Below are 13796 nucleotides of genomic sequence, written 5' to 3'. Positions count from 1 at the left end.
ACTCGGGATCCGAACTGGTGAACCCCGGGCCGCCACAGCGGAATGTGCACACTTAACCAATGTGCCATTGGACCGGCCCCAATAATAATGTATTTTAGATAACTTTTTCTTTTCTTTTACAAAAGACATGAGAATTTTGAGAGGAGGAAGAAAATTGATAGTCTTTCTGAAAGTTAGATTCGAAAGCCGTCCTGGAGATTACTATCATTTAGATTTTTCTTATCATTTAGATTTACGTTTATTAAAAAGATAAGTCAGTGCTTTTTGTTTCTATTTTGGCCTTATTCTGTAAGTATGAGAAATCTTAAAGGTCACTTCAGAATTTGTATTTTTTTATGTTTTTCTTAGAAGCAAAGCTTTTTCTTACAGTTAAAATAGCAATTAGATGTAGAGTTACAAATGGTAGCAGTAAACGAAGGAGCAAATTGAGCTGTGAATCCTCTTGTTTGTACTTAGTCTAGACTTCCCTTTTTCCATATAATGAGCTTAAGTCAGCCGGAAAGAGTACAGTGTTTTTCTTTTGTTTAGAAGTATAATTTGTTTTGTTTAGAGTATAATTTTAAGTATATTTTTTAAATAAATATTAACTCAGTAAGTTATAGAAGTAGAGTGGAGACAATGAAGATATGTGAAATGTTCAGCTAATAAAATATTTTTATGAACCGCTGACTTTACAGGCTTGCTCTGTAGCCTATATAGATCCCAGCATCACCTTAATCACAGCATGTTTGAGAAATTGTTAAATGGCATACTACAGACCCGTTTAACTGCTTCCAACAGTGAAACAGTGGTCACACTGCTTTATGTTCCCTTGTGCTTTTCTTTTCTCTTCTGATCACTTTTTGGGAGTTAGTGTTTGTTGGTCTGTGATTTTTTTTTTTTTTGAGGAAGATTAGCCCTGAGCTAACTGCTGCCAATCCTCCTCTTTTTTTCTAAGGAAGACTGGCCCTGAGCTAACATCCATGCCCATCTTCCTCTACTTTATATGTGGGACGCCTGCCACAGCATGGCTTGCCAGTTGGTCTGTGTTTGAGAGAAGATAATTGTAGTAGCTAAATCTACAATTACTGAGAATTTTTTAAAAAGTTATAATAAGATGGGTGGCTTGGAAATGGGAGGGGATGGCAGTAGTATACTTGAGGGTGTCTCTTTTAGGTGGAGTAGAAGCTATTTATTTTAAAAATAATTAAAAATTTTAAGATTTGCATTGCTACCGCTAGAAGCTTTAAGGCCTTGTCAAGGTAGAAAAGTAAGAAAGAAGGTAAAGGGAGGGAGAACAAGAGTTGGAGAATGGTGAACGGTGAAAGAAGCTGAGAGAGCCAGGAAAGATGTGCTTATGGTGGGAGGTGCTGGTGTGCCACTGGTACCCACTGTGCCCCACATTATGGCAGCAGGACTGTAAGTTACCTCATTTCTGCTCTGGAGGATATCTAATCACAGAGCCAGAGGGCTAATAATAGTTCAGTCTAGATTAGGAAAAGAATGAAATTCTGGCGGGGAGAAAGTTCTTAGCAGGTAACCTTGAAATTTTATTTTGATGGATGGTGCAAGTCTTTGGTTATTTAGCTTTAAAACTTGGTCTTCTAGTTCTTCCAGTATATTAATTATTTTAAAAATTCCTTTTATAAATGACTTTTAAAGAAAGTTTAGGAACAATGGCGTATATTTATAGAAAGGATAATCAAATTTCTGAAATACTCAGGAAAATTTTAATCTTATATGTGTACTGTGTCATGTACAGGTTTGGATTGCACGAAAAGGTTCAGATAGAAATGAATAACGTGCAAGACTAATATTTTTGCATATTGGTTCTCTAATATGTTTTAAACTTTAGAAATTAAAATATTTTTAGCTAATTCTCACCAAACTTGTGTTACTATTTTTCTCTTCTCAGATGAAGAAGATGTTGAGCTTCCAGATTTGGATTACCTGCGAACCATGACTCATATAGTCTTTGTAGATTTTGATAACTGGTCAAACTTTTTTGGTCATCTACCAGGGCATCTTAACCAAGGAACGTTTATTTGGGGCTTTCAAGGTATGGTTAGTAAGGGAAACATTTGAGACAACCTCCCCCTTTTTTTTTCTCTTCAAATATGCTTCACTTTAAAAGGACCCCTCTTGAACTTTGCTTAATACAACATAGGAACATAATTGGAATATTGTCAGTTTGCATTATAGTTATTCTGCTAGAATGTTTTTCTCTTTACGTTTCTCTATGCTAAATATTAGCTCTGTTTGGTTACCGAAAGTTTGTGGATCTTTAGGTACAGATTCAAAAAACCTTTATTCTGTTTATTAAAAAAAGCAGACTAAATAAACACCTTCAGTGTGCCAGGTACTGTACTTGGTACTAACACAGGCTTGTTGATTATTATGGTTACCTCCCTTTTAAAATATAAGGAGGCCCCGTGGCTGAGCGGTTAAGTTCACGTACTCTGCTTTGGCAGCCCAGGGTTTCGCCACTTCGAATCCTGGGCGCAGACATGGCACTGCTCATCAGGCCATGCTGAGGCAGCGTCCCACATGCCACAACTAGAAGGACCCACAACTAAAAATACACAACTATGTATTGAGGGGCTTTGGGAGGAAAAGGAAAAATAAAACCTTTAAAAATAAAAAAATAAAATATAAGGAAATAGGCTGAGAAGTTAATTTTTTCCAAAGTATAAAACTAATAAATAGTAGAGTTAGCTTTTGAACTTGGGCTTTATGGCTACAGGACTAGTGTTATTTTCAACATGCCATAACTGCCTCTTCAGTTCAACCTTACTATTCATCAATATGTGTACCTTCATCTAAATCTCTTTACAAACCATTGACCGAACCTGGGAGAGAGACTTCTTTGATTTACAAAAGTTTAGTGAGCGTCTGATATACTTCATGTTTGATGGGAAACAGCATAGACAGAGGAGGATTGGGATTTAGGATAGAAACATACTGGCCTGGATAAAGTAGCCAGCACAACCTTTCAGTAAGTCTGGCTTTGCTGGTTGTCCATCATTTCTATCCGCCGTACAGCCTTGACCTGGATGTAAAAAACTGCTAATGCTTCTATTCACATAGAATGGTACCCTTCAAAGCATTTTCACACCCATTAGTTTTGATTCTCCGTAACATCACTGGGAATTTTCAGATGAATAGGCAGATTCAGGGAAGTTGGTCTACTTTCCCAAGGTTGTAAAACAACAAGGTGGTGATATCTGCACTAGAACTGCATTGTTCCTCCTTCTCATCTAGTATTTTCCCCCTAGAAAAGTTTTTTTTCTAGAATTTTTTTTCCTTGATAGACTTTTCAGTTATTTCTTTTCCCTATTGTTTGACTATCACTTATGCCTTTTCTAAAAACAATAGGAGGAAACACCAATTGGAAGCCTCCACTCAACTGTAAGATCTATAATTACCTGAATAGAATTGGGTGCTTCTTCCTTCATCCTCGCTGTAGTAAAAGAAAAGACGCTGCTGATTTTGCCATATGTATGCATGTGAGTCATTGTTTTATTCAAAATCTAATGCAAATCTAGGACCCGTCTGGATTTTTTCCCCCACTTGAATCATAATGACTGTAGCTCATTCTTCACTGCTGTATTTCTGTATAAAATCTTCTGCATCAGGTTCCACTTATGGCTGATGAGGACGGGAGTCCGTAGATACTTATGTACGGCTCTATCCCCAAGTTCTAGCAGACTCTCCGCTACGCATAGTCGACCTTCAACTATTTGTGGAATACATGAGCAAGATATGACACTACTTGATCTGTTCTCCGACACTCCCACACTTTAACATCTCTCAAATTGGGAGTCGCTGTCATAATCACTGTTGGTCTAGATGAGATTTGCATTTGCTTTTGTCTCTGCCAGTCACCTAGAGAAACTACCAAACTGAGACCCAGTTTAAATTAAATTCTCTGCTTAAGTGTTTATGTATCACACCGATAACACGAATTTTGCAAATGGCAATTCTGCAAACCTGTTGACTGCTGCTTGTTTTGAACTACAAGGCATTTCTTTTTCTGTCTTTCCAGTGCTAGATTGCGTTATGCAAATAACCTTGCTGACCTTTTCTCTATGACAGATCGATTTCTGACTTACCCTGAGATTGAGTGTGTAGCCCTTTCAGCGTTCCAGCTTTGTGTGGGGGCCTCCTGTTTGACTCCTTTTGGCTTTCTTTCTTAGTGGTACATGAAATAGCTATCTTATACTTGTTGGCATTTTATATTTGGTTAAATGTGGTATATTTCATTTATGAAGATCTTTATATTATACTTTAGTGGGAGCTAGGGAATAAGCTAAATATACCTTTCTATGATGTGTTCATTCTGAAATAGATGTAACCTGACTTGAAACTCAAATGCTAATTTTTGTCAACACATGCCATTTGTTCCAACTTAGGCTGGCCGTCTAGATGAACAACTACCCAAGCAAATTCCTTTCACCATCCTCTCAGGAGATCAAGGATTTCTGGAGCTAGAGAATCAATTTAAGAAGACTCAGAGGCCAGCACATATACTAAACCCTCACCACTTAGAGGGAGATATGATGTGTGCCTTGTTAAATAGCATATCTGATACCACCAAAGGTACGCAGCTGCAGCCACAGTGCAAACCGCCCAAGAGGAGGAGACTTCACTGCTGAGAGAAACCAATAAACTGCTGTCCACTAGTGAACTGCTGCCTGCTCACTAAACCGTCATGCTCTCATACTTCTCTCTCCTTTATTTTTCCCTCATCTCACTCTCATTCTTTAGTGCTCTAGGAGGATGAATTCATAATTTTCTGGAGCCTTTTTTGATCTAATAGATAAAATCTATATTCATGTGTATAAAATATATCTTCATGCTTTGAAATATTTTAGTACAGTTTTGCAAAGCCCAGAATCCAGATCTTCACTTTGTTGCTGAAATTCCGAATTTATTTTCAGCTTTTCAGAAAGCAGAGTACTTATAGGTGAAACCAGAAAGCAGTAAGCAATAATATGGCTTACTTAAAAAAGACCATTTAAGAGGTTGACAGTGAGAAAATGAAGCCCTGAGAGATCCTGACTTCGTTGGAAAGGATAGGTACCTCCTGTCCCATTCCTGCGGCTTACACTCTCTTCTCTACCGCTGTGAGATGGTTCATTGAGAGGGTGTGCTGATATCCAGTTTCACTAACCAGTATTTAAGAAAGGATGTAATTTTAGGGATTCAGATAGGTTTTTTTTTTTTCATAATTTCTGAAATAAATGTGGGTAAAAGAAGAGAATAAAAGAATAGTTTTTAAATATCTTGATAATTGGCAGCCATGAATAAGATTTGAAGTTATTGATGAATGACCTCAATGAAGAACTGTCTGCTTTTGGGCATTTTTATTGTATACCTTTAAATTTTCCAACTCTGCTCTCCTTCTAGCTATTTTTTTTCTTTGAACATATTTAGAGCCACACTTTGATGGAAAACCCATTCTGAAGAACTTGGCTCTAATCACACATTACAGTGGATCAGTTCACTTCTGCGAAGTTAGGAATCATTGATGTTCTGGCCCAACTGTGCTCTTTAAGGGAGACTCAACTCTGTTTTTCTTATTTATGTCATGGCTTAGTACTGAATTTTGTCTTCCTATTTATGTTGTAATTTTTGTTTTCGTCTACTTTTTCTATCTTTGACTCCTTTTTTTTTTCCTTTTGATCTCTTTTTTTTCTGTTCTTTTGCTGTCCCTTCCCCAATCTTTAACAGTATCTACTTAATACTTAAGTTTTCACCTTTGCCACCCTAGGCCAACCCCCTTTTCCTCCTGTGCTGCTGCTTTGGGGAGCATTTCTGTTGTAACGTAGAATGTGAAACCTGGTAGGCATTTGCCTTTCTTTCAACTTCATTTGGAATGAGAGCAGCATATTAGTAGATCTGCATGAGTATATTAGGATTGGAGGTAAGATATATGTAGGTTATTGTTGTGTACTGATTGTTCCCTTCTGAAGGTCTCTTATGCTCTAGGCATTTTTTATCATTCATTCATAATCAGTACTCTTTTGAACTTACTGCTCTTAGAGGGCACATGTGTACTTTATTCTGAATTTTTGTGATATGCAGAGAGAGTGCAGTGCATAGAGAATGACGTGAGCTTTGGTTCGAATGCTAACTTTGCTGCTTTGTGTGACTTCAGGCAAGTTACTTAACTTTTTCTGAGCCTCATTTTTTTATATCTATAAGGTTGTAAGTATTAATGTTATGTGTAAAGTGTCTAGCACAGTATGCTAAGCACTTTAGGTGCTCAGTAAATAGCATCTATTTTTATTATTACTACTATAAAAATAAAATATGATTCCTACCCACTAGATTTTTTTTTCAGTTTTTCTTTCCAATTTTTTTTTTTTTTTTGAGGAAGATGAGCTCTGAGCTAACATCTGCTGCCAATCCTCCTCTTTTTTGCTGAGGAAGACTGGCCCTGAGCTAATATCCATGCCCATCTTCCTCTACTTTATATGTGGGATGCCTGCTGCAGCATGGCTTGACAAGCAGTGCATAGGTTCACACCCAGCATTCAAGCCGGTGAACCCCAGGCCACCAAAGTGGAATGTGTGAACTTAAGCACTGCGCCACTGGGCTGGCCCCTCCAATTTTTTTTATTGTGGTAAAATATACATAAGATTTACCATCTTAACCATTCTAAAGTGTCCGTTTCAGTGGTATTAACTACATCTATGTTGTTGTGCAGCCCTCACCACCATTCATCCCCAGAGCTCTTTTTATCTTGCAAAACTGAAACTCTGTACCCATTAAGCACTAACTCCTCATTCCCCTTCCCACAGTCCCAGGCAACTGCCATTTTACTTTCTGTCTCTGATTTTGACTAAGTATTTCATATAAGTGAAATCATTCAGCATTTGTCTTTTTGTGACTGGCTTATTTCAGTTAGCTTAATGTCCTCACGTTTCTTCCATGTTATAGCATATTTCAGAATTTCCTTTCTTTTTAAGGGTGAATTAATATTCCATTGTATGTATAAACCCTATTTTGCTTATCCATTGATGGACATTTGGATTGCATCCATGTTTTAGCTATTGTGAATAATGATGCTATGAGCACGGGTGTACAAATATCTCTTTGAGACGCTGCTTTGAGTTCTTTTGAGTATGTACCCAGAGTGGAATTGCTGGATCATACGATAATTTTATTTTTAATTTTTTGAGAACCCTCCATACTGTTTTCAGCAGAGTCTTATGTTCCCACCAGCATTACACAAGGGTTCCAATTTCTCTGCATCCTTGTCAACACCTGTTATTTCCTGGGGTTGGTTGGTTTGTTTGTTTTGGTGAGGAAGATTGGCCCTGAGCTAAGATCCATTGCCAATCTTCCTTTTTTTGCTTGAGGAAGATTATCCCTGAGCTAATATCTTTGGCAGTCTTCCTCTATTTTGTTTGTGGGACACTGCTATGACATGGCTTCATGAGCAGTGTGTAGGTCCATGCCTGGGATCCGAGCCTGTGAACCCTGAGTCGCCAAAGTGGAGTGAGCGAACTTAACAGCTGTGCCACCGGGCCAGCCCCCTGTTTGTTTGTTTTTGATGGTAACCATCCTAATGGATATGAAGTGGTATCTCATTGTGGTTTTGATATCTATTTCCCTAATGATTAGTGGTGTTGAACACTTTTTCGTGTGCTGTAACCACTACATTTGACAAGTAATGAAAATTACTAAAATTAAGTGGCCAAAGAAGTGTAAAGTCCTTAAGTCAAGATATTGCCTTTAGATCTAGATTTAAAGATGCTCTTGTAACTCAAAAATTAAACAGAAGTTGCACTGAATCACAGTGTGTTCAGATTCAGTTTGGTTTAAGACAAAAGTGTTTTTCTTCCTGGAGGACTTACAGGCATCAAGTTGTCCAGTAGTGAATTGTGTCAAGAGGAAATCAAAGAACAGTTCCTTTCCTGGATAACTTTATTCCATCACCTTTCCTAACGAATGGCTTTGTGAGTAGTAGATAGTTTTTGTTAAGAAATGATATTTAATATGTATTTCTCTCAGTGTCAACAAATACTCTAATTCCTATTGAGCCTTTAGGGTAATTTTGGTAACTACAAGAATGCAGGATAACTCCTTTCATCTACTTAGCACAGTGTTCCTATCTTCAGATGTGACAACCAGACAGCTTTGAAGGCAATCTGGTTTTGGGCTGGGAGTCAGTGGATCTTTCTGAGACTCTGTGAAAAGCTTTCTATACCTCTTTCCCCAAAAATGAACATGTGTATATAGTGTCACATACAATTTCAGGAGATTTGTGGTCCCAAGGGTCCTAGTTACCAACCAACCCACCCACAACACTCTCATTTTTAGGATGTGACAAAAGTTCATACTGTAAGTCATATACGGTGAAACATTCTCTCGTATTTATCATTATTTTACAAGTAGTCTGGTGATTTTTCAAGTTTTTAATATCTCCACTATAGCATAGACAAATGATATCAGTTTGAATCTCTTGTTTCTTTCTAACTTTTCAGAAATTTTCTATTATTAGGACCAGAAAGTGATTTTATTAGACTGGAACTTCCTGTATAAACAGGAAGAATCTGTTAATAGTGTCATGAGAATCAGTGAACATATAGTATCTTAAATATTTAGTCTTTGCCAATTTTTTAGTTAATTGAAAGTTTTCTCAGGAGGTACTTATCTCGGTAAAAATAGAGATGTTCAGAGTTGCCAGTTCCCTCTATGAATGTTCAGTCATTTGGTCATAAGGTATTTTTTGCTTGGTAGGGAGGGGACAGGTGATACTTTTTGCTACTGATGCTTTTTTAGATCTCTGACTTGGTTAGTTAGGGTAAATCAGTTACTCTTTGTAGCAAGGTGAGCCTTTAGACTAAGTCTGATATTTGAATGTGTCATAGTTTTTGTCCTATAAGATCTCTCCTAAGCATCAGGGTTCCAGCACCAACATTTTCATTACAGCTATGGTGTATCTATAAATCTTTGTAGAGATTTAAAGTTATCTATTAATCTGTCCTTAATTGATACCTTGGTCCCCTTATCCTTCATCAATTCTATTTTATATTGTACCCGTCTTCACTTTTTTAAAACTTTCTAAGATACATAGATCTTTTCTAGTAATCCTAATCAGAGGAGCCAGGTAGACTTTCTCTTCCTTTGGACCTTTTAACGTTTTATTCAGAAATAGATATTCATTCTAACTCAAGCCTCATGTTTTAAAGATGCAGATATAACTTGTCACTTAAATGTTGTTTTAAAGAAGAAAAAGGAAAGTAACTTTATTGGGAGTCTACTGTGTGCCAGCCACCATGCTGGCTGCTTTTTATATTGGTGGTGTTTGAAGATGTTTAAACATGTTGAAAGAACTTCTTCCACATGTTGTTTAATCCTCTTTGCAACACTGTGAGGTAGGATATGTTAAGTTACCCCATTTTATCAATGAGGGAGCAAAGGTCCAGAAAGGTTAAAATAAGCTACTTGTGGCCATAAGCAAATGCTTTTCTCTTTCTCGGTGTCACCTGCTAAGGCTGAGGCTTTCACTGATGCAAATACCTGCTTTTGTGATGTAGAGAATACAGTGTGAATTACTGGCTCTAACCATATCCTTGAAGAATGAAGATAGAGATGTTCTGCTGCATTCTAAGGACGTTGCGGAGTGTGTGTTAAGATACCAAATATGCAAGGTTTTTATGAAATAACATTTAGGAAGATGCATTTTTTTTTTTTTTTTGGCAGAAGATAAAAAGATTTGATCGTGGGTTTTGATACTTAAAAAAATAAGCTGATTATGTGTCAAACATAGCCAGGGAAAGTGATTAGTGTTGTAAGTTCCCTAGGATCTTTTGTCTCATCATTAAATAATGAAGCCCTGTTTTCTTTCCTGAGACTGTAAAGATGTAATGTCAATGTGATGAGCACATGCTGAGTCAAGGGACCACGCCAGCACCACTTTTCATTCACCCTGTGTGACATTGCCCCTGCTTGTAGAACACCCTCCTTTGGATAAAATAGCTACACTACTTGTTTTTACTACATTGACCATACATTTTGAGGTTTTTTTTTTGTTTATTCTTACTTCCCAAATTATTAGATTATTGCGCCTACCCCAGCCATACTTCTTGATGACTGAATTTCTGAGTTACCATTTTCCACTGTTGCATTGGTGATGACCATTGCTTATATAAAAAGTTTTATGGGCTCTTAGAGATGTTTATATAAGAGACCTTGCCCATGTTATGTAGCTTAGTTGAAGAACATTGACTTGATTTGTGTAAGTTTTTCTTTTTAAAAACAGTTTTGTATATTCATTTGTTTATAGTTCTTAAGTAGGTAAACATCTTCCTTGCAGTTTTACGTGAAGTATTAACTTACCTAGAATATTTTCCTTAGGTAATGCAAGGATGAACTTGAGCATAGGCTGTTATGAATTAGTGAATTCAAATTGAAAACAGATTTTGCTGTGCTTCAAGATAGTTTTTGTTGACTCTCAAACACTCCCTTGGACTGTCTTGTATCTGTTTGGTTTGTATCTTCTGTCCAGACTGAATGGGATGGGGGCATTAAGTGTGGTTGGTATCTATAGAGTCATACCAATCACATGGACTTTTAAAGCTGTCTTAAAAATTGAACGTAAAAGTTCACCCATGCTGAGAAAGTATAGATGATTGAAGCAGCATTGTGCTCTATCAAGTAGGCGTTGTATAAAATAATTGTTCAACTTAATTCTAAAAGTCTATCTACCTCTTGTTTCCTCAGCCTGTTAATGAGACTGTAGTTGGTTACTTTGGGCACTATCCTAAAAATCTATCTGATGCAATTAATTCTGTGCAAGGTAATAAAAACAGGAAAGAATACTCATGATTTTCTGTGTTCTACAGGTGGGGCTGAATGAGGCAAAGGAAACTTTTTAATTTTTGCAACCTAGTGTCAAGCTGATCCTTGTGATCAAAGCTACAGTTTGCTTTAAGCCTTGTGTGCAGTGCTAAATCGTTGAGGCCAATTAAGACTTGCTTTTGACTAGCCTTGACTTTGAATTGTAGTAACAGAAACCTTGGGTATTTTCTCTTTATTCCTAATGTTCTAAGTCTTAATTTATTGTTCTTCAAATTGTAAATGTAATGTTTTATTTCCCTGAGATGCTGCTTGAAATATTTGAAGCAGTAGACATATATACAGATTGTAGAAAGAGCAATAGTATATTTGCTGGAATGGTAAAAGATGACTTGTAATAACAAATTTTTGCAGTAAAGAAATATAAAGGAAATATAGTGATTTTTATTTATAAACAATTATAAATCTTGAATTTTTAAATATATTTCAAGTTTTTACGTATTTTCACAAAAGCAGATAATCCATGTGACTTATATTCAGTTATTTAAACCGTGATTCAATCACTATGAGATACATGTATATATATTTAAATATGTTTAAAGTGATAAGCCAAATATCAGGTCACTGATAGTACCATCGTTCAAATTTAAAGTGAATTTTACAGTACCTACTAAGTTATGCCATTTTTATAAAGCCGTAGGTCTCATTACAAAAGCATGTGAGATGTCAGGTAAGTGAGTTTATGCCATTCCAGAGGCAACGTTAATTTAAACCTATGGTCTCTGTAGAGGTGAATGCATATAAGTTTCAAAATACAGGAGAATTTTATCTGTCACCAGTGTTAAAAATTTTAAGATGATTTCATGCAAATGAAACTTGGGAGTTTATTTGCTAGGTCCAAATAAACACACTAGCGTTTTTTAATTTCTAGTTTTTTTAAATACTAGAATTTTATATTTCCCCAACAGTTATGTTAAAAGAACTTTTTCAGATAATTTTTTTGAATAGAAAACTAAAATTGAATTGCCTATTTCATTAGTGTTTTTTTTTTTTGATTTAACTAATATTATTTGGTAAGCATTTGAAAAAAAGCTGTAGGAAGTGTTGTAATACTAATTAATTGTAATTAGTAAGCTTGGATATGGGAGAAGTCATTGAAAATAATATTGTTTGCAAATACATAAATTATGGCACAGTAACTTTTTTAGAAATACATTTGCATTTATTGATTCTGCCTTACAGAATGTGACAGTGATGATAACCTGGGTAATAAAAGTACTTCAGTAGGAGAAGAATTCAGATCCACAGAAGGTAACCTAATGGAGTTAATCCTTTCCCTTACTTGACTGTATCTGTATGTTTTTTAAATTTCTCCCTCTCTCACCCCTTCATCCCCCCTACTCCCACCTATCCCTGAGTTTAAAAAAAGTTATCTCCCTGTTTAAAGGATAATGTGCATTTTGTCTTGTAAGATGATTTAGGGGCAATACTAGTTTAGGACGCTAGAACAGGAATCAGCCAATTATAGCCTTTGGACCAAATCCAGACCACCACTTGGTTTTGTAAATAAAGTTTTATTGAAACAGCCACATTTTTTATTTAAGAATTGTCTTTGCTGCTGCTTTCACACTACAAAAGCAAGGTTGAGTATTTGTGACATAAATCGTATAGACCCCCTTCCCCCCAAAAGGCTAAAATAATTATTTTCTGACCCTTTTCAGGAACAGTTTGCTAACCCCTGGGCTTGGGGAAGATTTTGGTTCCCTAATTTTTATTTCTTTTAAGTAGTATTAAATTAAGAATATTAGAAGTTATACAGTGGAACCATGAAAACAAGCACTTATATCTAAATATTAATGGACTGTTTCTATAAATTAAAATTTTTTTCCCCTCTTCTTGAAGGAAAAGTTATTTCCTTCCATAGGGTGAAGAGGACTTTTTATTTATTTCACATCGGATCATTTGATGGCTATATACTAATATTTGGTTGTGCTGTATGCTCATTTTTTACTTTGGTTTTTCCATAACAGACTGCTTTTTATTAACCATGGGAAAAAATGAAACAACAGATTTTAGAAAATACTTTAAGCTTCACTGAAGTTGAAACTATTTTATTGGCATCTTTGACAGTAAAGGACAACAGCAGGCATCTTAATATGCATTCCAATTAGTATTTGTTGCTGAAGATTTGAGAGTGAGAATGTGGTGACTAGAAAGTAGGGAAATGTGACTAAGGAAGCACAAACAGTGGCCAAGCTGATTTGTTTTCTGTGTTTTTGCTTGACTTCTCATATAATGCAATTAGCTTGACTGAGAGCATACTAGAGCTTTGTGCTGTTAGGAGTTTGGGAATTTGAGTCTAGCAGTGGAATTGATTTATCCACTCAATGAAGTAGAAAACTATAATCTTTCTCTCTTATAGCCAAAATTCACTGGTTAAACAAAGTTGGCAGTAAATCTACAGCCTAATTGGAAGTCAGCTTTTTGACCAACTTGTTTTTCCAACATGATCTTGCAAGGTCTAGCTCAGTGCTTAGCAGCCACATAATGATGAGTTAAACAAATGAAAGAACATTTGTAAGTTTTAAACAAAACTGCCAGCTAGGTTGTTTATCAAGCCATTAAAAGATAAACACCATTGAGTGTCTAAGTAGTTCAGACTTTTGCAGCCTTTATTTGCCACCCATGACTAATCCCGTGGAAAATGCCAGACAAAATTAGAACTTTTAAATAACCACACTTGGGAAGCCTTCACAGTTTTGTGGGCTCCTAGCTAACCCAGGAAATCTGAGATGTGTATAAATGAATATGTACCAGAAATTCTATCATTTTATTATCTATGTAATACATTTTATGGTTTGGAGATTTAGAGAGTTGTTATATTTTTGTGACTCTTTAGTTTGGAAAAAAAAGGATTACTGTTAAAGAATTCAAGAAAAGATACTTTAAAACTTGTAACTAGTTGTCATATAAGGTAGGGACATAATGCTCCAATTCTAAGAAAA

General features: G+C 36.0%; 1 protein-coding gene across 4 annotated transcripts in view; it reads left to right on the top strand.

Moving 5' to 3' along the window:
• The window catches only part of ZNF451 (zinc finger protein 451), a 79628-nt gene that overhangs the window by 49566 nt on the left and 16266 nt on the right, over positions 1-13796 (top strand). For 3 of the 4 annotated variants that reach the window (XR_006885207.1, XR_006885206.1, XM_046638972.1), the window contains exons 11-14: positions 1895-2038; positions 3355-3485; positions 4392-4578; positions 12034-12102. Coding sequence is in view for 2 of the 4 variants with exons in the window: in XM_046638972.1 (XP_046494928.1) it covers positions 1895-2038; positions 3355-3485; positions 4392-4578; positions 12034-12102 (531 nt within the window). In the remaining 2 variants the exon portion in view is untranslated. The remainder of the gene's footprint in view (positions 1-1894; positions 2039-3354; positions 3486-4391; positions 4579-12033; positions 12103-13796) is intronic. The other variant, XM_046638973.1, reaches the window with a different exon arrangement.

The sequence above is a fragment of the Equus quagga genome, chromosome 15, assembly GCF_021613505.1.
Source record: "Equus quagga isolate Etosha38 chromosome 15, UCLA_HA_Equagga_1.0, whole genome shotgun sequence".
Lineage (NCBI taxonomy): Eukaryota > Metazoa > Chordata > Mammalia > Perissodactyla > Equidae > Equus > Equus quagga.
This window is presented reverse-complemented; position numbering and strand designations above follow the sequence as displayed.